This window comes from Paralichthys olivaceus, chromosome 6, assembly GCF_024713975.1.
Source record: "Paralichthys olivaceus isolate ysfri-2021 chromosome 6, ASM2471397v2, whole genome shotgun sequence".
Classification (NCBI taxonomy): domain Eukaryota; kingdom Metazoa; phylum Chordata; class Actinopteri; order Pleuronectiformes; family Paralichthyidae; genus Paralichthys; species Paralichthys olivaceus.
Window position 1 is genome coordinate 19,545,277 of NC_091098.1, and position 27,204 is coordinate 19,572,480.

Here is a 27,204-nt window from a genome sequence, read left to right on the forward strand (position 1 = left end):
CAAGCAGTTCACACCAGCGCCATCTCTCATGGGGCATGTTGTGTTTACTGCCCATTAAAGCCACTTGTGTCTTGACCGCAGCAGGGCACCGTTTTTGCAGCTGTCAATGAAATATACAAAAAGTGTGGCTCAGGCCAAACACCCTGCGCACCGTGCCAGACTCCACAGCTGCGCTCGGTTACATCACAAACTGTTAGATCTGCGGTAGGGTGACACAGGCCAGCGCTGCTCGGTTCATTTGTCTAGTGTATCATATCATGTTTGTTTTTTCTTTAAAAAAATATATTTTGCTTGAGTTCTGATGACCACAAAGTGTTTCAACAAAACCAGAGAGTGGATTTCGCTCACTTCCCCCTTCCCTGTGTAATTGTTTTGATTACCACACATATGCATAGACATTATTTAATCAATCATCATTTATTTAAAAAGCCACATCCTCCTGTGTGACTGTGTCTTTGTTTCCATGTGTTTGCATTACAACGTTGCCTGATAAATGTGGCTTCTGGAAAAGATTGATGTATGTTTTTTTTCCTCTCTCTTGCTTTTTAACTATCTGCCTCTCGGCCTCTGGCTGTCTGTCCTCTTGCGCTGGACCATGTGACCGTAAACCGTAAATCCGCCTCTCTTAGCCTCCCCTGGTGCCCTGCCCGGGATTATGATGTTCTGATATATTGAAAATAGATTCCTGCCTGATTATATGATGAACATGTTGGGCTCTCACAGAGATCACAGGACGATGGGGAGGCCTCCGTGCGCAGAGGATAGACAGTAATGACATTAAAGTTGAAGATAGGCTAAATAAAAACGCTAAATATGTTTTGCCAGTGATGGTTTTATAAGGCCGTCAGCGGCTACACCTGATGAATAAATGGGTTGCAATTTTTTTTTTTCATGCTTCTCACAAATTTTTACGATGAAAATCTGGAGACATTCACCACTTAAAGCCTCTAAAACTGAAATGTACATAATAAAATTTACATGCTGTATGTATTACCTCCTTAGGTCTGTAGAATCTTAAATATAAGTAAGGCACTGAATGTTAACCCCTATTCAGGACTAAGAAAATCCTAAATTAAGTGAAGTATGCCTCTAAAAATCCTTCACAACAGAGACCCATAACGATATAACCTGTGATGAAGGGTCACAAGTATCCTTTGCTTTTTTTTAAGGGTTCAGAAGGCAAAATACCACATAAGGGATGCTGAGTTAGACATTATTTATTGTAACCCTTTGAGCTGTCTTTAACAATAACAGAACACTCTATGATCCAATCTGTTTCTGACTAATTGTAAAATATAAAGTGAAATCTGAAAAGTTTATCATTAATGGACTAGTGTGAGCCATTAGATTTGAATTGTGAAGGCTTACGTTGGCTTCAAATGAACAGGGTCTGTCAAGTAAAATTTTATCATTTGATGTACATATTTTTGAGTTCACACGGTACGGCCTGGACAAGTGCACAGCAATACACAATGGCAATAACTGCACATGCACACATCTAAGTGCATTCCAAATAAGAAATGCCTGTGGTGTGTACAGCTGTCCATGTTTGCACCTGCAGTGATGACAAGTAATGAGGGAGTTATGACCAACATCCATGTTTGCAGGAAAGCATTTTTTACAGAGCTTTTAGCTGAATGAAAGTTAGCTATTTGTGATTATCCAAACTCAACAATCATCAATAAAACAGTAGCTGTGCCACCATGAATGCTATTTAGAGACTCCAGTTGTGCAAGTGCAAAATAATAAGAACAATGGTTTTAGTGTTATTTTAGGGTGTTCGTGACGCCACTCAACAATGAATTAAGTTTCCTCCATCTGAACCAGCAACGGAATTTCAGTGCTGTTTAGATGTCAGTGCAGAATAATGATATAATCATGGAATAATAGAACATTGACATGGACCATTCTACATAATGAATACTTTTATGTTACATTTATTTTGTTTATACTGAGGTTTTTACTGTAGGAGATTTACTTGTAATGCTTCTCCTCCACTTCTGTTTCTCAGCTAACAAATGCAAACACAGGTGAACACTGAGCTGAGTGTTTCCTCAATGCTATTCCTGGTGCGTGGTTGAAAAATGACTCACAATAATGTGTAGACCACTTGAAACACTTGAGCAAGTCACTGCTGAAATGAGCCATCAGCTGCAGACACATAACAATGAAATAGACTCAGTTAATGTAGATCTAGATCAAGCATCATTAAATGGCAACATATGGACTCTACCCACTCTGGTCACTTAAAACTAGCACTCAGGAGACCACATACCTCCACCAAGCATCAAATATCACACACCCATAGATTTCTTTCATTGAGATTAATTAATTTTTTTCTACAAAATTGGTGAAATAATCAAAAAGCATCATGTCTCCCTAAAACAGTGGAAAGAAATAATTCTGGATCCGCCCCTTTTTGCAGATCTGTACCAAAATATAATGTTTCTATTTTTCTCATGTCCATTCCTTTCAACAAGTGTCGTGGAAATTTGTTCATTTATTTTTCTGTTAACAAACAAACTGAATATTCTTACAAACCAAATGTGCAGTAATCTGTGTTGTAGTTTTTGCGTAATGCTGCTAGCTCACAGAAAAACAACAAATAAAAAAATGATCATAGATATATTTTTGTACAAAGAGGACTTGTGTATATCAGGCTTTAGATTATTAATTAAAAGAGTTTTTATTTAGTTTTGTTTTTTGACAAAGATAAAACATGTATTAAGAAATATCTGTGTCTGAGGTTTAATAGTCATTTTTAAGTGACATTGCAAATTTGTTGACTGTGTATTATACCTGATAAAGACTTTTTAAAACGTCCACATGGTCAGTACTGAAATGTTGATATCGCCACCCCCCTCCTCTCTCCCTCTCTGTCTTCCTCCCCATGCCTCTCTCCCTTTCTTTCTCTGTGACCTACTCCCGCCGCCACCTCCTGTTTATTGTCTCTCTGCCTCTCACACATGCAAATATTTTCTTGGCATGACAAGGCAGAATGACAAAAGCAGTGAAATAAAAGCCACACTTCTGGGCCCTCTGTTTCCTTTGTCTGTGCCTCCTCCCCCTCTCCTGAGCACATGTGTTGCTCTCTCTATACCCCGTGTTTGACTCGAACAGGTGTCTCTCCCTCCACCACAGGCCGAGGTGGGGTTTCTCTCTCACTCTCTGGTTTTGAACGTGTGTGTGTTTATTGGAATAGCACCACCCCCTCTCCTCCTGTCAAACCCACCCTTCTCCCTCTCCTCCATCGGCCCGCTGCTACAGATGGCCATTGTTATCATGTGCAGCAAATGTCACAATTGATAGAGAAGTCGTTCTCTCGTGGGATTCATTTCCCTCTCACGTCTGCAGCTGCTGCTTGGGGATGAGGGTTATCTGAGCGTCATCCCAGCGTTTGAGCCACAGAGAAAATCACCCCCCCCCCCCACCTGATCTCCCCCTCCCTACATCTCGCTCCCTCTCTTTCTCTCCCTGCTCCCTCTCTCTTTCTCTCTCTCACCCACCATCGTTCTCTCTTCACTTTAAATCCTCCAGTGAGTGTCAGCCTCCCTGTGGCTCAGCGGTGGCTGCTGCCTTCCTGTCTCTCGCTGTCACACTCTAGCTGCTCCCACTGTCTCCCTGCCTCTGCTGCTCTCACCCTCCATCTCCTCCTCTCTCTCTCTCTCTCTCTCTCTTGCTCCCTCCCCTCCTCGCTGTCCTTCACTCCCTTGCTTCCTTGTTTTCCACTCCACTGCCGATCTCGGGGAAAATCATTGTTGGAGACAAATTTCTCTGTTTGCCGCTCACACAAAGAAAGGGATTACAGCTTGATTTGCTGGCTCCGGGCACGCTCTGCATCCAGGCAAGTGGCAGCTCCTTATTTTCTCCTTGTGCCCTCCTTCTCCTTTTTTTCCACTCTCACCGCCATCCGCCATCCAAAGCCTGTGATGTATGCATGGCAGAGTGTGTGTGTGTGTTTGTGTGTGTGTGTGTGTGTGTGTGTGTGTGTGTGTGTGTGTGTGTGTGTGTGTATGGATGATGCTGTGTATATAGGCTAAGGGAATCAGGGAAGGTGGGGGTAGGGGTGGGAATTATGTGAGGGAAATAGAGGGGCAGGCACACTCGGAGCAGGCACGGCCAACCCAGAGGGACAGATGGCCAGTAGCTGTGGTGCTTTTTCCTCTTTGGTTTTCTAATTCACCCTGCAGGCTTTGTGTAAGGCCCACTGGTACACAGACCTTCTTTTCAAGAAGCAAGTGATGGCTGCTCTCCTGAGCTAGAAGGGGTGGGGGGTGTATGTGTGTATGTGTATATGTGTGTGTGTGTGTGTGTGTGTGTGTGTGAAGAATGGACAATGTATAGGGAAGGAGAGGAGAGGGAGGAGGAGGAGGAGGAGGAGGGGGTTGCTGTAGAGGCAGAGCAGGTTTTTAAGGGGAGGTTAGGATAGGAGAGGAGAGGAGAGGAGAGGACATGAGATGAGATGAGATGAGATGAGGAGCTAGGGTGGATTGGGGGTGTCACGAACCTCAAATGCATGGAGGTCAGGTCCAGATGCTGCTCAAACAAAAGGGCTTCTCTGGGGGGAATGACAGGGGGAAGCGTGGCACTCGCCATTGTGTGTGTCGCTGCATTGCAGGGTGCTGCTGGGGAGCCTCATGCTAATGACGGCCATTCATTCTTGTAACGGTTGAGTGGGCCCCAGCTTCTGTTTCCCTGCTTTTCACATTTGCAAGGTTCATATTTTGTTAACGTGACCAAATATCTGCTGCGCCAACGCACGATTCGTTGTGAAAACGCTGAAGGGGTGGGAAAAAACGACGGCCACCGAGCTCATTGAGGAAGCTGGTCAAACGTGTTTATGCATCGTAATGATGTATGAAGACAGGTGCAGCCTGTGTATTTGTGTGTGTGTGTGGTTGTGTGGGTGTGTGTGTGTGTGTGTTTACATGGCTATGTATGTTTTCGTTTACCGTGTCTGTTGTTATTTTAATGGCCATATTCAGCACATTTTACAGATACACTAACATCATCTGTTCCCATTGAAACAAATCACATTGCACATACAGGCCAGAAGGACTGCACATCTTCCTTCCTCTTTATCATCAGTGTGATTATCAAGTGGGTGGAATTTGGCACCGGAGGCTGTGGTCTCTGACGTCGCCTTTGTTATTGACAATCCCCTCCAGGCCAATTTCAAAGGCATCTTACAGTACATTATCCAGAGGAAACCGTTGCATCAACACAACCTCTGGTTCTGATTCTGCACCAGCAGAACAGACTGCACCCTGAGCCTGGTCTTACATTAACTTAATCAATGCTGATCAGCAGCCACTGTGATCGTGAGCATCAAGTGTAGCTCACAGTAATGTTCTTGCCATTCAAACTACTCGTATACACGGTTCCTCGCCCGTGTAAGACAATAGGCCTTTGATCGTGTGAATACTCTGGTAATGAAGTAAAGATGTGAGGATTGTTGACAGGATCACCCCAGAGTCACTATGCTCAACTTTAAGTGATCAGTCTCTGATTAATGAGCTACTATCATGTCCCACGACAGCAGAAACGCTTCATGTAGTCGTGTCTGTACGAATGTTGGTGAGATCAGCCCAGAGCATTCGTCCAGACAGCAGCTCTGTTTACAGCGTGATGGAACAAAAACAGAGCTGGGGATTGTCGATGGAAGCAGGTGTGAGTTCTTTTCACTGTTTGCAGTTTGACGATCATATTTAAGGCAGCTAGCTCAGTTTGTCTTGTCTCTGCTGTTGTCAGTGGAGTGTGGTGATGATAACCATGTTTTTGAGGTCAGGGAACTGAACTGTGCTAATTCACTGACTGAACAAAGATTCTCTGTTATGATCATGAAGTCTTTTGAAGACTAATCTGTGTGTGAGAGTCTTGTGATGATTTGGATGTGGGTCTACTGTGGCGGGCCAACGAGCATACAGTATATACTGTAGCTCCAGAGTGTGTGTGTGTTTGTGTGTGTTAGCCTAGATGCCTCCGAGCAGTGAGTGTGATAATGGCAGATTGATATAAAAGCACTTTTGCTCCACACAGAAAATAAAAAAGGTTAAAACCTTAGTGTTCATGAGGCTGCATTTATGTTTCCATCATCATTGCTCCTGTAGATAAGCACTCTCTTATTATCCTGGTCCTCATTTTATGTTTATTGTCTCCACCAAGGAAGTTATGCTTTCATCTGTTTGGTTTATTGTTAGTCAGCAGGATTACGCAAAAACTACTGGACAAACTTCCATGTAACTTGGAAAGGATGCTGTCAGGAAAGAACCCATTACATTTTGGGATGGATCCAGGATTTGTTTTGTTTTTTCACTTCCATTAACATTGCATAGGATGTTTTTTTATGTTTTCAACAATTTCTCAGGGACTAATTCAAAGATCTAGAGGAAAGAAATCTGACATGTTTAGGTGACTAATATCTATGAGTGTGTGCAACTTGGTGCAGTTTGACTGAATTCAAGGGGAGGGTTGAGCTCTTCTAAATGATTACACACAAATTATTGCTCCATAATATAGTTTTCTAATGAACAGATCTAGAGGTCAACAAACCCTCAGCCCTGCAGGTTCTTCAACATGTTTTATAAAGTTAGTGAAGGAGATTTAAGGTTTTTGCTACTTCTTTGAACATTTGATTGTCGGGACGACATTGTAAGACTGTAAAGGATGAACCACATAAATGTTTCAACCATCTCCTTGTTTACTGCTGCCATTCTGTCAATGTAGGCAATCCCTCAAGAGACGTTTTAAGATTTTGGGAAATTCTCTTGTTGCTTTCCTGCTGCGAGTTAGAAGAGAGGATTAATGCCACTTCAATGTATGTGAAATACCTTTGAAGCAGGAAGCAGCAGATTGATCTGTCTGTAAAAACTTAAATGTTTTACCGACCAAGACCTCTTATGCTCACAAGAGTCATATCTCTATTATTTTTTGAACATGCTGTTCAAAAACAACATGATGCTTTCTGGCAGATTTTCTGCAACAAAGCATATTTCTCCAGATTCCAGAACTATCCCCTTAAAACTGAATTTGTCCGAGTTCATTGAGAGGATGTGAATCCCCACAAGCTGCAGCCCTCTGCCCTCAGGGCAGCTCTTGGGTTTTTGTGGTCAGGTAGCCTGGGTAACGGTCCATGTCCATGCAGGTACAGGCCTGCGCTGCCAGGTTCAAGCTTTCCTTTGCTCTGCTAGTGGACTCCTAATCTCCCAAGGACCTAATGAAGTCCACACTCTCTGATCCATTCAAAGCATAGTAAACAAATTCAACCTGCCGCCAACTCCGCACAAACTAATCCCACGCCAAGAACGCTAACCATCAACTGTCACACTTAAATCTCTGCACTTGTCGATTTATACCTTTTTACAGAACATGATGGTGTACATCCGTCCTATCTTAAATTCTTACCCTCATCCTTGTCCCTCTGCCCTCAACACCCTTAACCCACCATTCACCCCTGAAGACATTTTTCTCAGTCACGAGGGCTGCATGAAGCTTAGTGTTTATCAGGAGAGACCATGTGTTAGGTAATGTCAACAGTCTATATTTATGGCTCAGATAGCAGGAGAAGGAAAAGGGAAGAGGAGAAAGACAGAGGGAAAGGAGAGAATGAGTGAGAGAGGGAGGGAGGGAGGCAGTGGGCGGGAGTATGCGGGGGCTGTGGGGCTGCAGCCATTGGCCTCAGACAGGAACTGGAGTGTGAATAGCTCACATTGGCTTAGCCACTAAGCTGGGCTGGACCTCTAATTTGCTCTGCTTGTGGAGCTTTGAAGAAAAACGGCAGCTGCCTACTAGCTGCCTGCCTGAATGAGCTCACAAGCCAGGAGGTAGCAGTCACTCACTCACAGACAACTGGATGATCCATGGACGGTTTGGACTAAAGAGGGAGAGCAGAATTCAGCCTGCTCGGATTTATCTTTTTGAATATTTCTCTGGAATAACGTGCAGAGGGGAAAGCAGCAGCAGCCGCGGCGGTGGCAGTGTAGAGGTAATTCTGTGACATTTGCTTCATCTTCTGTGAGTGATACCCCGGCTTCCGGGATTAGATTGGAAGGGATGTGGGTTGAAGAAATAGATGGATACATACAGAGGCAGAAATACAGAGACAGGTCTATTTTTTTATTTTATTTTATTTGAGACTTTGGGAATCAGTGCTTTTGCAGATGTGCTGTGATATTGATGAGCTGTGATGTGTTGTACCATGTGTCTGTGATGATGGCATATCCGGGTGTGCACACATATGCATGTTTGACTGTCTGAGGTTGTGTTTGGTTAGGGGCTGAATTTAAACAGCCCCCCCCCCCATGCACTAGCTCCCCAGCTTCACTCTTTAAAATAAACCTCTTCTCTCCTTCCTTCACCTGTCCTCCTCTGTGCTTTCTGGTTGGTGAAAGAAAAACAAAACCCCTGCCATCTTTTGTGTGATTTTTAAGATTCCTAGCTTTTCATGCTTCAGATTGTATGTGCTTTCCCACAATTCATTTTCAGCCCCCCGCCCTTACTCCCTCATTCTTCTCCCCCATATTGAAAGGAGAGAGACTGGGAGGGAGCCGGGGGAACAGCAGGAGAATAGTGGCTGGGACTCAGCTGTGAGGAGTGTTGTGGCGCGAGCTGAAAGAATGGTCTGTTGTGTTGGGCAGCAGCAGTATTGTGTGTCTGGCCTCTCTCTCCCTCTGTGTCCCTCTCCTCTTTAATGGGTAACTCCATCATCCCTTCATTCAAACAATCACAGCGAGGAACCCGCTCTGTGCATACAAAAAAATAACATAAAATGGGCTCTTTGATAAAGAAAGCACTCCTTTGCTGATTGCATTTTTGTTGCTATAGTTCCAATACAATTCCTATAAGATACTAAAAGGATTTTATATAAAAGCATTTTTCATGTAACAAATGTAGATCCAACAACAAACTATGGGACTCAGAAGGGCACATACCACCACCAACAGTCCCCTTAAATCCAATCAAACTGCACCAAACACAGAGATATATGTGAAATTGTCAAATATCTCGTAATGTTTAAGAAAGTGATAAAATCATACGTGGATCTGCCCCCTGATCAGGTTCTGCACAAAATGTAATGGCTTCTTCCCTGACCCATATTGCATCCTTCCACAAAGTTTTGTGTAAAAACCCACTCGTAGTTTTTGTGTAATGAAACAAAATATTAAACAAATGCAGAAAAACATTAAATCTTCACCTTCAGATATAAAGATTTACAGCTTTTTTGTCTTCTGCGACCAGAAACTGAAAATTATTTGGTAACTGAACTGCTCGTTAGACAAAGTAGGATGTTTGAAGGCATGACACTAAAATGAAGGAAATTATAACAGCCATACTGATTATTCAAAACGAATAAAAATTGACTATGACAATAATGTACAGTGGTCTAAACAAATAAACCAACAATCTTAAATGTTTAATCCAGCCGAAAAACAATTTTAAGAACATAGTCCAAACGGTGTAAAGAGCATTTGTTTGATATTATAAGAATATTTATATCTTAGTACATTATACTCAGACCAGAGACACTGAGACCAAAGAAATTTATATTTTTTGTACATAAATGTACGATTTTTGTGTTACAGAGCAGTTATACTCCCTTAGTCATCTTAGAGCTTGCTTTGTTCAATCATGAGTTTTGACTACTATTTGCATGTGTGTGGTTTTGCATGTGTGCATCATCTTGGGAGGCAAGAGGAGGCAGTAAAGGTCTTCGCTGAAGCCTCCCCCAATCCCATGGCAGCTAATTGAACCTAAAACAGCACGGCGTGCTCCTAGCAGCGCCTCGGCCTCTGATAGGATCTGGAGTGGACCTTCTATTTGCTTAATCATTAATCTGAGGGCCTCCGCTACATTGATTCTCTCCCCGTTCCCCTTCATAAATCATTGTAGGCCAGCAATCTCTTTAATGGGGGGGTGGTGGAAGTGCTGATTGAACACAGCCACGGCACTCAGGGCGTAATACTCACCTTGGTCATCGAGGTCAGATGATCAGGACCGAAGGAAGCTATCTTGTGAATCTCAGCAGTATTAGATGTCCAGCCATGACTCTACACTTGTTCATAAGAAATACATTGTGATTTTCTGTATTTGTCCTGTTAGCTTCTTTCACTGAAACTGTAATGGATGCAAATGGTCATCTACCCGTAGTTTGTGGTTGAGGAACTACCATCATCTGACCAGTGTATTAAGGGACTACTTGTGTAGATGAGGCCTTAAAGTGCTGCCTCAATCAATGCTGCTGCGGTAATTGGCTTAGAGGCCCAAGAGAGTTCCCCGCTAACTCCCTGTGTGACTGTTTGCTATCTTTGCCCCTCCTCTCCTCTGTCCATTCTGAGATGTGTGCGTAATTTCTTCTCACGTCACCTCTCAGCCTGTTTTCATAACACACACACTTCCCCATCCACATTGAGCTTGTGTTTATCCTGGAAACACAGCGCGATTCGTGCTGCAGCTACTGCTTTGGATGTTTTGGAGGAGACAGTGTTAGCAAAGCATTAGCCTAGCAGTAATATATATAGATATATTTTTATAATAATGATGTTCAATGTGACACGGTAACCTAATTTTTATTATTTAGAAAGCGTTAGAGCCTTGTTTGGAGTTTGTCTCTTAAAAGAGGCCATTTCTCTGCACAGTTTACAGTCTCACCATTGGGCTAATCTCACTCTCTGGTCGGTTGGAAGTTGCTTGTTCTCGTGTGACCACCCCCGACCCCACCCCACCCCAGTCACGCATCACCCGCAGGGGTTAAAAACAGCAGATGTTTGGCTGAACCGGTGTGCGTGTGTCTACGAGTGTGTGTTTGTGTGTCTGTGTTAGACAATGAGTGGAAGCTCCCCAGACCATCAACAGCAGGAAGGCGATTGAGGGTATCAAATGTCACCAGAGTGCTGTCAGGCCCACTGTCTATTGTTAATACACATAGGAGGATGTTTTTCACCTGGATTTCTGAATGTGTGTGTGTGTGTGTGTATCTGTAGGATGGTATTTTCTGTGTCTTGTTATTATACAAATGCAGAAAATTAGCTTTGTCAATCATTATATAGTGACACGATCAAAAGCATCTTGCGTCTCTGATGATGAAGATGTGAACAGTCAAACGGAGCGGGGGGGAATTTTGGTGTGGATGGAAGGGATGGTGTTCAGGTTATTTTGGCCTCAGGTGCCAGCGAACCGAAGTGAACCAGAGTCAGAGCAGGACATCGGAGAGAGGCTGCCGAGGGTGAGGACATATACATATATGTATATATATATGTACATATATATATATATATATACAGTATGGGGAATGAGAAATACAGGAACAATAAATGTGCACAGTCAAGTGTCAGGCGTGAGAGTCAGGTACAAGAGCCATGCAGTCCGGGTTAGTGTTAATGTTTGTTACATGAGACTAAGTAAATAAATTAGGAGTGTACTGTTCATACTTGCTGCCCAAAGGATCAAATGTGAAAGAATAACTTAGCACTATTTTAATATGTTGATTAATGTTTGCCTTGTTCATGATAGGGTGTTAGCGTGCTAATATTTGCTTATTTTTGGTTACTTGATATGATATTGATATTACCACACTACAAGGGCTGTGCATGAACGTGTATGGTTTAATTTCATGATGTAACATAGTTTTATTGTTTTTCACTTGCAAACCAAGTGCAAGTGTGCACAAGATTTAAAAGTAGATTTTATGCTATATTGTGTTTGAATCTGAGAGTAAAGTTTATATTGTAAACCATATTGATACATATATATATTTCCTTACTTCATTTGAAAGGGACAGTGCATATTGATAACATTGCTGAATATATGCTTGAGTTTGCAAGAAATGCTAATATTAAATTTTTGCTCCCTGGAAAGGAAACAGTTAAAAAGCATACATTTTAAGAATGAAATCACAGAAAACAGAATCAACAACAAGCAGTAGAAATATGCAAATTGGTCAACAAAGCCCTGCACTATTGGGACAAGAATGATCGCTTCTAACACAAAATCAACATGACAGCACAGTCAACAAATCAACAAATAAAGACAAACAAGCAACATGAAAACACCTCTCTCTTCTTGTGTTCACAAGTTTCTACAGAACCAGGCCTCAAAGAATGAATGATAGTTTGTGCAGTGTCCCATATGTTTCTTAGGGGCTTTGACAGAAAATGCAGATAGGGCAAAAATACTGTCTTCTAGGAAAACAACAAAAAGAAGACACAGTCTAGTGATGCTGGAACGTCAGAGGACATGTTGGGTCATCTAAAAAGTTATGACGATACGTTCAATAACCGAAAACAATTACATGGCAATCCATCCAGTATATCTGAGTCAGGACCAAAGTGAAGCACCAACCAGCTAAAAACAACAATGTAAATATAGAATCCCTGAAATTTAAGACCTATTCAATGCAATTTCAGATTCCACAGTACATCACGTTACATGTTTGTCTCTCTCTGTCAGGCTCCATCCCCTTTTAGACAATACGAACAGTCACTCAGCCACATGAATGAAATATTTAGTCGGCCTCCATAGATAACAGCTCCCTCTCACCCAGGTTGCATAGCAGCCAACCAGAAATGGCTGCAGTGCAACTTCATTTCATGTAAAAAAAAAATGTTTTATCCTATTTTTACGATGCACAGTGAAGGTACAGCCAAGTAAAATCCCCTTTATGGGTTTTCCTTGACCTTTGTGCTTATACTCGTTTAAGTGAGTGTATGTTAGCTCAGTATTAGCAACGATAAAATGCCAAACGATGTTGAGCAATATAAGGATTTTTGGCTGTGAAAACAGCGAAAGTTGAGCCTTGTGCATTGTAAAAGATTCAGGAGCCAGATGGCCTTAGAATCTGCTTTCTCCAAAGCTACATAAAATGGCCTCTGAATGTTTTGCCACGAGTGTACACTCTCATTCAAAGTGTGCAGCAGCATGAGCCGTCAGAAACATTTGTAACTCCTCTGCGCCAGTTTCGATGAGATAAAGGAACTCAAAGATGGTTTCTATTTACTATTGTTTTATGCAAGTGGAAATCATTTCATAGCAAAACTGGAATATAACGTTAATACAAATCAATCTAGTAATTACCTTGTTATTTAAGCAGATGCTCTCTGTTCTATGCACTGAACTCTGGATAATCTCCTGAAATTATCTGGAGGGGCCGTAAGTGTAGATGTGTTGATGGACGTTGAACACGAGAGGGAGGTAAAACTGGAAAAAAAAAAAAAAAGAATACAAATATCTCAGGATGAAAAAGTGGTGCCCTACACATAGAAGATGTGGACGAAGATGTGGACTTGTAAAGAAAACGAGATTTGAGAGTTTTTGGTGATACAAGCCGACACCGGCATTGATGTGCTCTTAATCAAAATACATTTTTATGTTACGTCCTGCAGCCTCCTGCCTGCTGCACCACCCCTCACCTGAATGCGCTGGACATTTTGTGTTGTTTTAAACATAACATTTCCTGCTGTGTTCTTCACGTGTGAAAGTATACAATTATGCAGACATTGTTTGGAGTTCATATCTGCAAAAAAAGCTTAAATAGGAAGAAGATGAAGCCAGCCAGTCATAATTGTTGCTTGGAGATAACAGTCATCTCAGTTTTATTAGTGTTCTGCTGTTTTCTGTGCAACGTCACTGAGAAATGATGTTGCCTTAAGTCGGCCTCTCCCGGTGAAGTTACTCTCTTACATCCTCTTACTGAAAGCTTTTCCACACTCGCAGAGAACCAGTTCATATCAAGATAACCATGATTCATGTACTGTACACAGCGCACTAACAGCAAGGTGATAACGTTCCTCCTCTGAAACACCAAGGTCTGTAATTAATGACTTACGAGAGGGCCGATGCTCATGCAGTTTATGATGCGTGTTCAGTAGCAGTGAGTGAGTGGCCCAGTATGAGGAGGAAGGATGTGGGTCATAGCATGCTCTCAAACAGGCCACTTCAGGGACACATGTCCCCTGCTCTGGAGCTTTTTATGAACAGCCAGCGAGGACAGAAACTGGCTTCTACAACCTGCTATTTATAGTCCACACGGTATATATGTGTGTGTTTACACTCTCGCTCTCTCCTTGATCTGTCACTCTGGTTGTGAGTGTGTGTCAGTGTTGATGCTTGTAGAAGCAACCGTGTGTGCGTTTACTGTAAATTTCAAGCCATATAGAGGAAGTAGCTGAATCGAGAGCAGAGTACAGTGAGGAGAAGTGTGAGCAGACACACAACTCTACTCTTACGTCTCACAATATACTGTAGCTCTGTTTGCCACTTGCCATGAACAAAACACACACACAACAGAGCAATGCAATATAAATCAACTCTGATATCTGTCCCTTATTGCTCCACAGAAGGGCCATTGAATTTGCATTTGCATGTATAGTGCTGCAACTATTATTTTTACTTTACTTTCAATCCATATCTGGATTATTTCTTTGATTTATTGATTAGGAAATCTATAAAATACTCTCAAATCTGATCATTTTCTCTAGAAATTCTGCTGTACTATGTTCATTTTACAGAATGAGAGATGTATTGGTGCAGCAGTACAGTGGCAAACATAGGTCCTCTTCATACCTGGTCCCAAGTGGTCCCAAGTGGACCGCTCTGAGTTCGTCAGTCCACATCTTGCATTAGAATGAGTCATGCAAATCAAAAGACCAAATGCTTGGTTGTCTGTAGCCAGTGTCTAATAGCAAGTCCGACTTTTGACAGACGAGTCCATTGTCAATGTGTTTGGGTGCGTTCACACCTGTGCACTGATTGGATCACCAAAGATGTTGGTGCCAGGTCTGAAGGGGACCATAGAGACGATGTTGATGATGTGGCAGGGACGAGGACAGGCCTGCCCAGGCTCCTTTATCCTTTTAGCAGCGCTTGGATCAATATCTGCCTCACACACGTGAATCCGTGCATACATCCAACTTCATCCCAGTGAGAAAGAGAGTGAGATGCTCCTCACTCAATAACACGATGCCTAGACATGATGAAAGTGGAGATGTGAGAACCAGCACAGAGAGTGTGCTGCACCAAATGGTAGAGGGGTGTGTGTCTGGTGTGTGTGTTTCTCTGTATTGTTACCATTGTTTTTCAGATGGCAAAAGTGTGAGCCGTTTGTTATGCCAGGGATTTCACATGCCCATTAAGTGATTGTTTTTGCCGTTGTGTGTGTGTCATGTGTTTTTTAACGCCCTTGTCCTCTGTCACTCCCTCCATCTTTCTCCTCTGTGCCGTTTTCCACCATTTGGTATAGATGAGCCCTGTCACGGCAGTTCTGTACATCCTCCCTTCTTCCCCCTGTGGCTGCAGACTAGAGCTGGTGATTTACTTTGTTGTTAAAGAGAATAACTGATCATGATTCGATGTTGGGTTTCTGAACTCTCGCCAAAGTCGCAGGGAAACATTCGTGCTGTGGTGGTCACCTTAGTACCATTCATCAATACTGCTGTGTCTGACCACTTTATCCTATGGATATTTTTCAAGACCAAGAAGACAGAAATTGAGAAATTAAACTTCCCTGTGTTGTGAAATGAAGATGAAAGCAGAGGAGGAATTAATAGTGAGACACAGACAGAGCAAAGCAGGAAAACTGAGAATCAAGAAACATGGTGGGAGTAACACAAGCTGCTTATAAAGTAATGCTAGGCGGAGAGTTCAAATTTTATTTATTCATCGCACAATAAAAGGTAAAGAGTAAAAAAAGTTAGCTGTGGGCGAAATGTGGTCACTTCCACTACTACTCTTCTCTTTGCCTTAACACCATATTATGCCGAATTATTGATGCATTCCAGTTGAATGACTGACAACATTTCGGTCGATACCACCACAAAAGTGGAAAGAAGAGTAAAATCTCTGACTGTAGAAAAATATCTACCTCGTCATGGTATCAGCATTTTACCAAACCTCCAGTCTACTGTGAAAGTCGAGCTGCATAAGTGTTTGACAACAGCATGATGACTATCACTTAGTTTAAAACAGACAGAGTTTCACAGGCCCGACATACAGAGAAAAACACTTGTGGCAATGTCATCATGAATTCCAATATCTTTGTTCATTAGTTAAGTTTTTTTTATCCAGAGCCATTACCAGGCCAATGTGAACTTTTTAAAGTAATCCCCCTATTAGAGTCAGTTATGCTTAATGTGTAGTTCTAAATGGCAAATGTTAGCATGCTAACATGAGCTAAGATATTTAAACATATTAGCTCAACACCAGTAGAATAGCATTGCAATTATGAGCATGTCAACATGCAGACATTAACATTTAGCATTTCTGTGTCTGAATAGCCTTATGGAGCTGCTAGCATGATTATAGACTCGTATGCTGTATCCCAGTTCGTGTACTTTCCTGTTCTCACTTTGTGATATCTTGGAAATGTTGCAGAGGGGAGCACTAGTGTATTTTCAAGTTTGTGATACTGGCGGCAAAGGAAGGTGTGGACGTCTTGTTTTACAGTTTCGGTTTCAGTTTCAGAATGAATACAGCACTTGTATTTGCGTGATTTAATTGAAGAATTTGTCTTATTGTGATGATTTTCTTTGATCAAGGCTGTGAGACTTAAAGAGTATTAAACACATTCTCAGGTGAAAAGACCAACACTGGTGTTATCTCATGATAACAAGTTCATCAGCATCATTCAACTCAGTTTTACAACATGCAGTTACATTTTGAATGCTCCTTTAAACTGGTGCTTAATATATCAGTCAATAATTCGATTACTTCAGCTCACTGTTTTCTTTCTTTACCATTTCATATAAATTAGTAACTTAGTACAGACATTTATCAGCTTCCATCCTCATAACCAATTCGTCCGGATGTAACATTGGCAGCAACCACCTGCTGCACTTGCAGAACTGTAACCATGGTGATGTTTTTTATGCCGTCAGATTAAATTTTGTTCATTCGAAATAAGTTTAATGTCTAATTACATAATTGGAAAACGTACAACTCATAGCCCTCCCTTCATGTGGCTGCAGGGATGTGATGACTAAGACTGAGCTTTTTTCCCAGTAAACAGCAACCACAGACCATTTACTTTACTGCTTTAACTTTAAAATTGTTATTTTCATTCATATTTTAGATGCATCTGGGGTGTTTGACTGAATATACTTACTTATGTTTTAAGTATTAGTTACTAGTTATGCTACTTCTGGGCATGTGCTGAAAGAATCCAAATTGCTGTTGTTGACAACATCACATTGCCTCAGAAACAGATTCTGCAGCAGCAGTGAGGAGTGGCTCAAACCATAACCCACAGGTTCTCTAACTTACAGAAACATTGTGTGCAATCGTCTGTCCATTACAGACCATCTTCTATATTCTCTTCCTCTCTCTGGCTCTGTTCAGACCTGGCATTAACATCAAAGTGACAGTTTTGAGTTCATCAGTTCACACTTGGCATTAGAATGTGTCTCCTCATGCGTCTCAAGTGACCTCACTTCCCTGCTCAGTATGCAATAGACACATACTTTATTTCTGTTTGCAAAAATCAAATTATGATTTTATCCAGTCTGACAATGACAGTTCGTCATCTATGTCTTAAAGGGATAGTTCACCCAAAAATGAAAATTTTGCCGATGGAGGGGGGGGTGAAGTGTTTAAGTCCACAAAACACTTTGAGTTTCAGGGGTATACAGCGTTGAAGCCAAATCCAATAAAATTTACGTAAATGGTGACTGATTCTTCAAATATATAAAATCAACAGAAAATGAACATAAAATGCCTCCATACTACTCCAGGACATAAGGCTAAAATCATGGTTTAAATGACCTTGTTTCGAATCGAATTTGAATATCTGGGCTTACGGATGACACCACAGGAGCAGTGTAGAGGCATTTTCTGTTTTTTTCTGTTGTTTTTATACGTTTGAAGAATCGTTAACCATCGGTCAACTATCCCTTTAATGTGTGCGTCAGTTTGTGTGAGAAAGAGAGAGCGGAGCCCCGAGGAACTAAGCTAATAAATGCCGCTGTGTGCTGCTTTGCAATGAAATAAATAAATCAGAGCATGAGGAACACTGAGAAATGTCAAAATATTTTCAGTTGGTTATGAAATAGTTGCGGGCAAGAGCACATCAGCTGAGGAGGCGGTCGTGTGTTCTCACTTAGGCACGTCCACTTGGTCGAATGACCTGAGACGGATCTGAGCGAGACCTCTCTCTGTCAATAACCTGTATTACCACATTATAAAATAACTTATCGCACTTTCTTTCTGCACCCAGCCTATCATTTATAATGCGTTAAGCCAGGCTAAAGAAAGAGACGGTTTACACTTAAGGTGCGGACATGATTCTCAGAAGAGGTCAGGTGGGTGCAAGTATTAAATAAAAACTCTGACCTGCACATCACTACAGCCTGTAAGCTTTTGTATCCTCATAAAAATTACCGTCGTTCACAAAAAGTTTCTACTTGATATTTCCATGAGCATTTTGGAGAATATAAACTTTTATTATGACGACAGAATCTTCTGACTATAACAATATCACAAGATTGAAACAGACGTGTTAAAGAAGGCAGTTGGACGTTTTGTAAAATGCATCTGTTTTCTGAGAGTTAGAGGAGAAGGTCAATACCACCTTAAATATGATGCTTACCTTAGCTTAGAATTAATTTATGCTAAGCTAAGCTAAGCTATTCTAACAAGGAAACCTGCTTGTATGAATAACAAAATCCTACCAGCACTTCAGAAGCTCACTAATCCACCCATCCTATCTTATGACCAGTTGTGGTTTTACAGGAATGTATGTGGGGGGACGATAAGATTAAAATCAGAGATAAGATACAACTTTATTGATCCACACACCGGGGAAATTCAGCTGTTACAGCTGCAGGCCAGTCCGAATGAGGTAGACAAGAGAATACAATTATAAAAAAGCAATAGAATAAAAACAAAAACTTTTAAATACAAAATGCATAGTTTCTACATATTATACACCTTTTACTGAGTCTTAGTTTATATAAAAGTGTTACTGAGTATAGTGCAGTGGCACAGGAGATGATTGCACAAGCAGGTAAAAAACAGGAGATTCTCTGTTACCTTCTGAAAGAGCCAGGCTAGCTGTTGTTTCAAGTCTTTATGCTAAGCTAAGCTGACCGCTAACCATCTCCTGGTTTTATAGCTTCATATTTAGTGGACACACTTGAGAGTGGAATCGATCTTCCTTGGTATCTCTGCAGGGAAGCAAATCAATCAGCCTACTAGTCACTGCTGTAAGAACATTATATGTTCCAGATCAAGGATGATTCATGGATCTAATGCAAAAGTAATAGAATCACAATTTTATGCCATGATAAACAGAGGAGTAAATATTATGTGAGAGTGTAAAACTCTTTCTATCATGTTTTACTAAATGTGTGGAAAAGAAGGAGCTCCATCCTTCTTTATCTGTAATGAGCCATGATAAAAACAGGATTTTCACTCATTTCCCAGTTAGTAATGCATGGGTCTTGATATGAAGAATCAGATATACTGTATGTGGGGAACTGCAATTTTGTTTGGCTTTAAATGTAGTTTGCGTTGACACACTCATTTATACTCTCTTGTGCTCTTTGTTTTGGTGGTATTCAAAGACATTTCCGAATTTGCTTGTGTTACACTTTTTCTATTCATACATGCACAGGCTGGTTTCTCACAGAGAAAGAATGAGCCCATTGACGATTGTCAGTGGAAGTTAGTTCATCAGAGCCGGGGTCAGTGCAGAGTATTAACCAGTCATTGTATGTCTGGAGTCCAGACTGAGAAAATAGAGACAAACTTAGTAAGCCTGGTCGCGTAGTAACTATCGTACACAGAGAGTTTTTCAACTGTCTCTGCTGTGAGTATTCAACGAAAATTTAACTGTGTTCTCAGGTCAATTTGTAATGACATTTCTAAAAAGACACTGGTTCTTTAGCAACAGTGAAGAGTATTTCATTCTCAAATGGACCTATACTGATTATAACAATAACATAGAAGATAATCTGTGCATCAGGGGTAGGTGATATGATAGTATGTATACCAGGACAAATTTGTGTTGTTATGTCGCACATACTCCTTTTGTTTAAAACTTTAAAATTTGTTCGACAAACCATTAACTAATAACTGAGGAAGGTTTCTGGCTTGTTGGACGTGGGTGTGGTCATGTGTGTAAACCTTGTACAACCGTTGATTCGTGATCAGTACCTACTATCCCCAATTCCAATCTGTTCAGTATTCACCTGCCACAATTTATTTCTAAAATCTCAGATACCATTTTGGATGATGACGATTACAATACGGTGGCCCTGAGTGCTAAAAAACAGCTTTCTTTGACAAATGCGAAAAATGCAGCAAATCTGTTCTGAAACCTTAAATAACAATAAAAGTTTGTCTGTGTGTAAACATGATCAACACAACGTGATGTCATATAAATTTTTACAATTGTGCGACAATTCTGGACAGAAAATATAGACTTTACACGATGTAACAAATCAAAAATAAGAAAAGTACCAGAAACCAGGAACTCAGATTGTTCGGTAAAAACATTATGCAGTATTATTATTAATAAGGGTTAAAAGATAAAAGTATTTAAAGAAATACATACTGAACATTTGATGACGATGTAACTTAAGATGAAAGATTTGAGCTAATGAGGCAATGTTCAGTCGTCTTTATTCTGTAATACAGCCACACTAGAATTAGTCATCCTATCACTGCCCTTCACTGTGGGGAATAGCCCGGAATAACAACTCCATTCCCTGCTCAGTAGACATCGTCATTGGAGCACACTGAGCCTCAGTAACATCTCCCATCCTGGGACCACCCAGTCCTATGACTCAAACTTCACTTTCATCTCATCTCGGTCCACTGAGGTGAATACAAAGCAGCGCTTTTCTTCTGCGTCACTGCTGCACACAGTCAGTTAGATAATTTATATTGTTTCTTGCTTCATATGAGCGACTTGTTTGTTTCTCTCTGTCTGAGCACTACATCTTGTCAACTAAATTGCCTCTTGCTTATCAATTTATCTGGAGTATCATTTCTAAAATGGCAGGAAGAGCAGTGATAAAGGGAGTCAGTGTTGCAGTGCAGTGGAGGTTTGGGACTGAGCGGTGTACGGCTGCTTATTATCAGGTGTTTGTGGGCTGGAGAGTGAGCTTGCATATTGGAGACGTTCAGGTAAACACTTGAACATGAAAGCATCCTCTGTCAAACATGAGCTTTGTCATCTTTCTGGAATAGAACATGAGGATGATGTTGAAGTGTTTAAAGAGTGAAAAAACTGCATTCCTGCATCAAAAAAAAGGATACTTAAAAAAAAGTCCTAGCTTTGTAGCACTTTGTGGCACAGATCGCGTGATGACAGCTTCTGTAGGTACCACCACTTGGTGCAGACTAAATTATCTGCCTTTTCAACATTTAACTACTATTAATCATGGTGCCACAACATAGACTATAAATAATTATGAACAATGCATCTCTGCTTCCTCCCATACAAAATGATGCCTTATTATCCCGGGTATGGTGCCGCCATCTTGTGCTTTTATAGGCATTTGGGGCCAGAGTCTTCGCAGTATTGATCCTAATGTGCTGCCGTGGTATCACAGTCCTACACATGTTCCACCAGTGCAGTCAGTCTCCACTGCCAATCTTGACTTTAATACCTATTTATATAGCATAGAAAATTACTGGAAAAACTATCACTTGAACTTTCAACGTAACGTCAGTGTGATAGGAATCTAAAATGACAGAAACTGTACTTGGATTTGTTTGTTTGTCCATGTCTCATCTGCTAACATGGAGGAGATCGGGTTAATGACTTATACTGCAGCCATCCACCAGGAGGCGATTAATATGATGATCACTTTTAGAGAGCAGTAATGTTGTCCATCTTTAAAAACAGTATATTGTCGCATTCCATTAAACTTCGGAGCTTGAAAGTTGCAACTGGCTTGCTAACATAAACATACCGATTATTCGGGTGTGATGTCATTCCAAGGGCCGAGCTCCGAGGTACAATGCAACGAACATAAGTGCCCACTGTAATGACTTTGTCTTTGACAATCCCCAACTTTTCCTCTCACTCCACCATGAGGTTTGGATTTGTGTTTGGGGTTGATTTGAAAATCTTGACAACTGTTGGTTAGAGTGCCATTAAAATTCTTCCAAGAATTCATTTTCCCATCAGGATCACTTGTTCTGACTTTCTCTCTCGGGAGGGGTTCATAGCAGAGGTCTTCATGGGTCCAGAGTCCAACTGACTTTAACTGAGTTAAATCGGGTCAGGTAGGGTCTTGTTGTACTGCATTTGTAGACGTGGTTACAAATGGACCTGAGTGTATATGGTATTGACTCTGATCACGTTGTTTATAATTTTCACCACAAGAGAAAAAAGTGCGTTGTGAGGTTGGAGATAAACTTCAGAGAACAGCAGTGCTTCGTTCTGACAAGGAAAACTTAAATTTTAGTTTTTCAACTCAATGCTAGCCAGTTAGCCAGTTGCTGCATGTTTTTTAACCAAAGCTCTGCCAGCCAAGTGAAAACGTACATGGGAACCAAGCAACCCAAAAAGATTATGGGACAAGAAATGGTGGAGAAGACAACAACTCCCATGATCACATGCTGCTTCACGACGTCATCAAACTATAGGTCTTTTGTTTTGGTTTGATTGAGAGAGGCAGAAGTTACATGTTGTGCATTTAACATTCTAGATTAATGCAGTAGTAAGTATATGTATGTCATCCACTCTCCATGATGCCCCCACCCTCTCCATCAGAAGATTTTTTTTCTTTAATCCCTGAATCCAGTTTCAGGAAGATGTGGGGGGAGGAGGTTTCTGATGCTTTGCAGCCATTTGACAAACAGTTTTGACATAGTGAACTGGCAGCTTAAGTCTCTCTTTAAGGTCGTCATTTTTCCAGCAGAAAGTGTTTGGTACACAGTGGTGTATAGGTATGTGAGGGGACTTTATATTTAAATATGAGCTTGTATATGCATGTGGACACTGTCCTGATCACAGATGGTTTACAACTTCCATCGACCATCTGCTCCGTCATCTCATCTCCTCTTTGTTAGGACAGAGACACAATAGCTGCTGTCTCCTTTTGTCTGGGGTCATCTTCCTCCTCCAAAGTGTTCTCACTACAAAGTAAAATGCAGCATGGCCGCTAATCATTTACTCCAAAGAGGGATCAGGCTCAGGGCTTTCAGGCCAGTGAGGAAAATAATGATGGTTTATTTTTAAAGAGACCAAAGAGTTGATTCAAACCTCTAATGTGCAATTCTCTGAGAAGTATGTGACTTATATTGAGTTTCAGTGTCTCGGGTCTTCTCTGGTTTCGCAACTCGAAGGAGTCAGTCTTGGTTTATATTGCCTCCAAGTGAAAAGCTTTTATTGTGCTACAGTTACACCTAACAACACCTAGGAATGCAGTCAGTGTAGCTATAAAGCACTGCAGTCGTAACAGGAACAATTCAGCCTGAATATTCAATACCAGCTTAAATAATAAGACTGTAATAGTATTATGTTTGTTACGTTGCATTTTACAGTTCCACGCACCCTGTGAAGAAGCGGATGAATTGATAAGCATATCAATGAATCGGTAAAGGTGACCTTTATCTTCTGACTTAGCAGGCAGCAGTCTCCAGTGAGGCGGAGAGAGGCGGCTCAAGATGTGAGCCCCAATTTAATTTCCTGACACGATATTCGCAGCGACTCACCAGTCACTGTAATTCCAATCACTGCGCTGAATTACAATCACAGCCTCTTGATTTCATAACTCTCTCATTTCCTGCTTTAGAAGCTCTTCTCTGTGACTGCTCATCATCTCAAAAAGCTCAATGAACGCAGCGATGTTGACTGCATTTTAACTCTAATGACAGCGTCTCAGCGTGGAAGCTGTGAGAGAGGAATATTGAGCGTGTTGTCGAGCCAGGAGGAAAAAATTGGATTTTTACCTTTAGTCAACTGTAAGCACATGATGTGAATTTTAAATGGTTTTCAGCAGCTGCTTAAACTTTTTTTTTCTTGTGTCTTTAGGTACGACCCGTCCCCCTCGAGACGGAGAGGTCCCAGGGGTGGATTACAACTTCCTCTCTGTGGAGGACTTCCTAGAACTTGAGGAGAGTGGCACACTACTGGAAATAGGAACGTATGAAGGTGAGGATGACTATGATCATTACTGACACTCCATGCAACTCGTGATAGCGCAGGTGTCCTGATTCACCACAGATACAATAAGCGTAGCGGCAATCAGCATTTGTTTCTCCCTACATGCGGGCGGGCTGTAGGAGTGTGCACTCGATTGATTCCGATTAGAGTGTACATAATGGGGGAGATGCATCCAGGAGACAGCAGGTCACTCCACATTTGCCCCTCTCACTCTGATAAGGACAGTGTTGTGTAGTACAAAGTCTCAAACTGACACAAACCTGTGTGTCAACGTGTGCATGTGTGTGCCCTTGTGTGTTTGTTTGGGAGGCTGTGTGTGATGCGGGGGCTCTGTCTGATTTGTGTGTGTGCATGGCAGAGAATGTTGCGACACTAATCTGCTTGGCACCGGTTCTGCTGTGTGTTGGCACGGTTCTCTCATTCACGCAGACAATGTCAAATACCTGTCCACGGGAGTCTGCTGCCGTCCAGACACCCGGAGGAAGCCTGAGTTATTGATTCATAAACATTTCTGGATTTAATGGATAAATCATTATGTAGAAACGTCTTTGATTATGTGGAATTTATTTATAGAAATTTAGCCTTTTTTACTTGATAATAAAATGGTCTGTATTAATATAGCTCTTTGATGACCACTCAAAGCACTTCACAGCAGTTTTGCCATTCACTCAATCACACACAAATTCATACAGTTCATCCATGTGCAGCACTTTCATCATCACACTTGAATCACGCACAGTCATCCGGGGAAATTTGGGGTCCAGTATCTTGCCAAAGCACACTTAGGCACAGAGAATTGGGGAGACTAGACCACCAGGGCCTCTCTCCCATCTCATATTTGCAAAGAATTTATTGATACCCGCATGCTACAATGCCAGAATATAACTTGATAAATTCTCTGTTTGCACCACTGACAAATAAACAACAGTTTCAACGAGAAGAAGCTGCTAAAACAAGCCGAGTGTTGTGGGCTGGTCTGTTGGTTTTGCTCAGGATGCTTTTCAGAGTCCAGACAATACAGCTCTGTGGCCTCAGACAAAACTAGAAACATTTTGCTTTCCCACCAGCTGCTCATGTCTGTGATGTGTAGTCACACTGTGATCCAGCTTTATGTCTTTTCCTCTCAGCGAAGGAAGATTAGGAGTTTTCATAGATCCTTCGCCTCCTATCTCCCTGTCCCTCACTCTGCCTGTTCTCTATCCCCAGCTTTCCCTCTCTCTCTCGTCTCGCTCTCTCCTTCTCCCTCCTTCTGTGTCTCTCTGTCAAGCATGCTAATGTCCTTCTTGTTGCCTAGGTAACTATTATGGGACCCCCAAGCCACCAAGGCAGCCCATCATTGGGACAGTGATTCTCAGTGATGCAGGCTCCCAGCAGTCCACCCCAAAGCGCACCAAGTCCTACAATGACATGCAAAACGCCCGAGTAGTGCCTGCTGACGACGAGGATGACGACCAGGCCACGGAAATGAACAACAGTTTTACAGGTGAGGGCGTCACAGCTTCTCTCCATCCTCTCTCTCTCTGTTCACTGAAGTTTTTGCATCTGCAGTGTTCTTTGTCTCCGCATGTGTAGTATTCTCCATCTGTGCCATGTTTGTTCTCGAGTGGATGCTTTTTTAGGAGTGTCAGTGTGTCCAAATTTAGGAATACAGAAGGAGGGAGAGAGAATGTGTGCATGTTTATGATTCTCTCCTCTTTCGTACGGTGTCTGCCGGTTACATCATGTCTTTGAGATGCTGATTCCTCTCTCTGTGAGCCTCCAAACACTGCCATCTGCCTGTGAGGAGGGGTGTAGTGGGGGAAGAAGTGGATTACAGGCTTCACTCACAAGATGCATCATTTTCTTTTCATGCCACAACCGTTCAACTCGTCTCTCCTGTCTGTTTCTACTCCAACATGTTTCTCTTTTCTTGTAGTTTATCAAATCCCCCCATGCACATGTTCATGTTTGTCAAGTTTTGATATTTCTGCCTCAGGTGATAGTCATATTCCTATGTCAGATTTTCTCAACACATTTTAACAGAATAGCCATCTGCAAGTATATGAATTCCATAATATAAGATACGAAAAAAGGCAAACTGTATGCCGAACCTTGCGTTTCACGTCTTTTCCTCTCTCCTTTGAGTTCTGTCCTGTTTTGTATGTGATAGGTAATGTGTTTTTTCTTTTTATGCTGTGAATCTATGCCCTCTCTGTGTCCCACTGCCAGGCTGCCAGAGTGTTGAATTAGCATTTGATCAAACCTGAAAGGCCCACGGAAGTGGTGGAGGACACTGGGCCAGAGCCGGGGAGCGAGGGGAATGGGGGGTTGGGATTGCAAGCTTTAGAAGAGAGGGGCTTATGGGTGGAGAGGTAAAAGAGGGTGGGGGTCAAAAAGAGTTTGGGAAAGACTCTGGCTGAAAGAATTTGCATATTCCTGGGGCCCTTTCAGTACACTAAATATGGGCGGGAGTTAAATGTTGGAATGGGGGAAGGGGAAGTGCTGTGAGTCTGCTGTTATAAAGTTGCATGTCTGCTCTTTTCATTCTTTTCTTGCATGCTCGAGACATAAACTATGTTTTTGTTTCTGTTGTTCCGTGTCTTGCTTGTTGTGTTACCCAGGATCCTTAGTGCGTAGTCTCTTCCCCTCTCCTTTGTTGTGCACAGGTAACTCTAACGATCAGGACGAGAGTCGCGGCGGCATCCTCCGGCCGTACCCCGCACGTGACAATGCTCCATCCTGTGGTTTGAACAATGCGGCCACCTCTACTGCAGACAGCGGGCAGCAGACCCTTGCAGAGCCGCAGGTCTCTCCAGAAGAACCGCTTGGGCCGCTGCCTGAGAACTGGGAGATGGCCTACACCGAGAATGGAGAACTTTACTTCATAGAGTATGTATCGACAACCTGCAATATTAAACACACAAACTCCCAGCACTGCCTGTGTAAGCATTTCTCACCACAGCTCATACCATAGTTTGTGTTTTCTGTATTTTACCTGCACTATTATCCCTTTTGTTCGTCCAGTGGCTTGTCTTCCCCCCATGATTTGGTTTTTAGGCCTCCCCAAGCCAACCTGCCCAACCCCCTGGGTCGCACTGCTTTCCTGTTAATCCCTGCAT

The 27,204-nt window shown here is 42.0% G+C and overlaps 1 protein-coding gene and 1 long non-coding RNA gene across 15 annotated transcripts in view; one reads left to right on the plus strand and one right to left on the minus strand.

The window, feature by feature from the left end:
* LOC109635047 (membrane-associated guanylate kinase, WW and PDZ domain-containing protein 1-like) overlaps window positions 1-27,204 on the plus strand; it is an 86,254-nt gene that overhangs the window by 26,572 nt on the left and 32,478 nt on the right. For 6 of the 13 annotated variants that reach the window (XM_069526437.1, XM_069526439.1, XM_069526438.1 and 3 more), the window contains exons 3-5: window positions 23,975-24,094; window positions 25,401-25,589; window positions 26,707-26,974. In XM_069526437.1, the coding sequence (XP_069382538.1) occupies window positions 23,975-24,094; window positions 25,401-25,589; window positions 26,707-26,974 (577 nt within the window). Of the gene's footprint in view, window positions 1-3,703; window positions 3,845-7,694; window positions 7,985-23,974; window positions 24,095-25,400; window positions 25,590-26,706; window positions 26,975-27,204 lie in introns of those variants that run through there. The other 7 variants (XM_069526444.1, XM_069526440.1, XM_069526443.1 and 4 more) reach the window with 4 other exon arrangements.
* The window catches only part of LOC138410470 (uncharacterized), a 63,922-nt gene that overhangs the window by 9,698 nt on the left and 27,020 nt on the right, over window positions 1-27,204 (minus strand). The window lies entirely within an intron of this gene.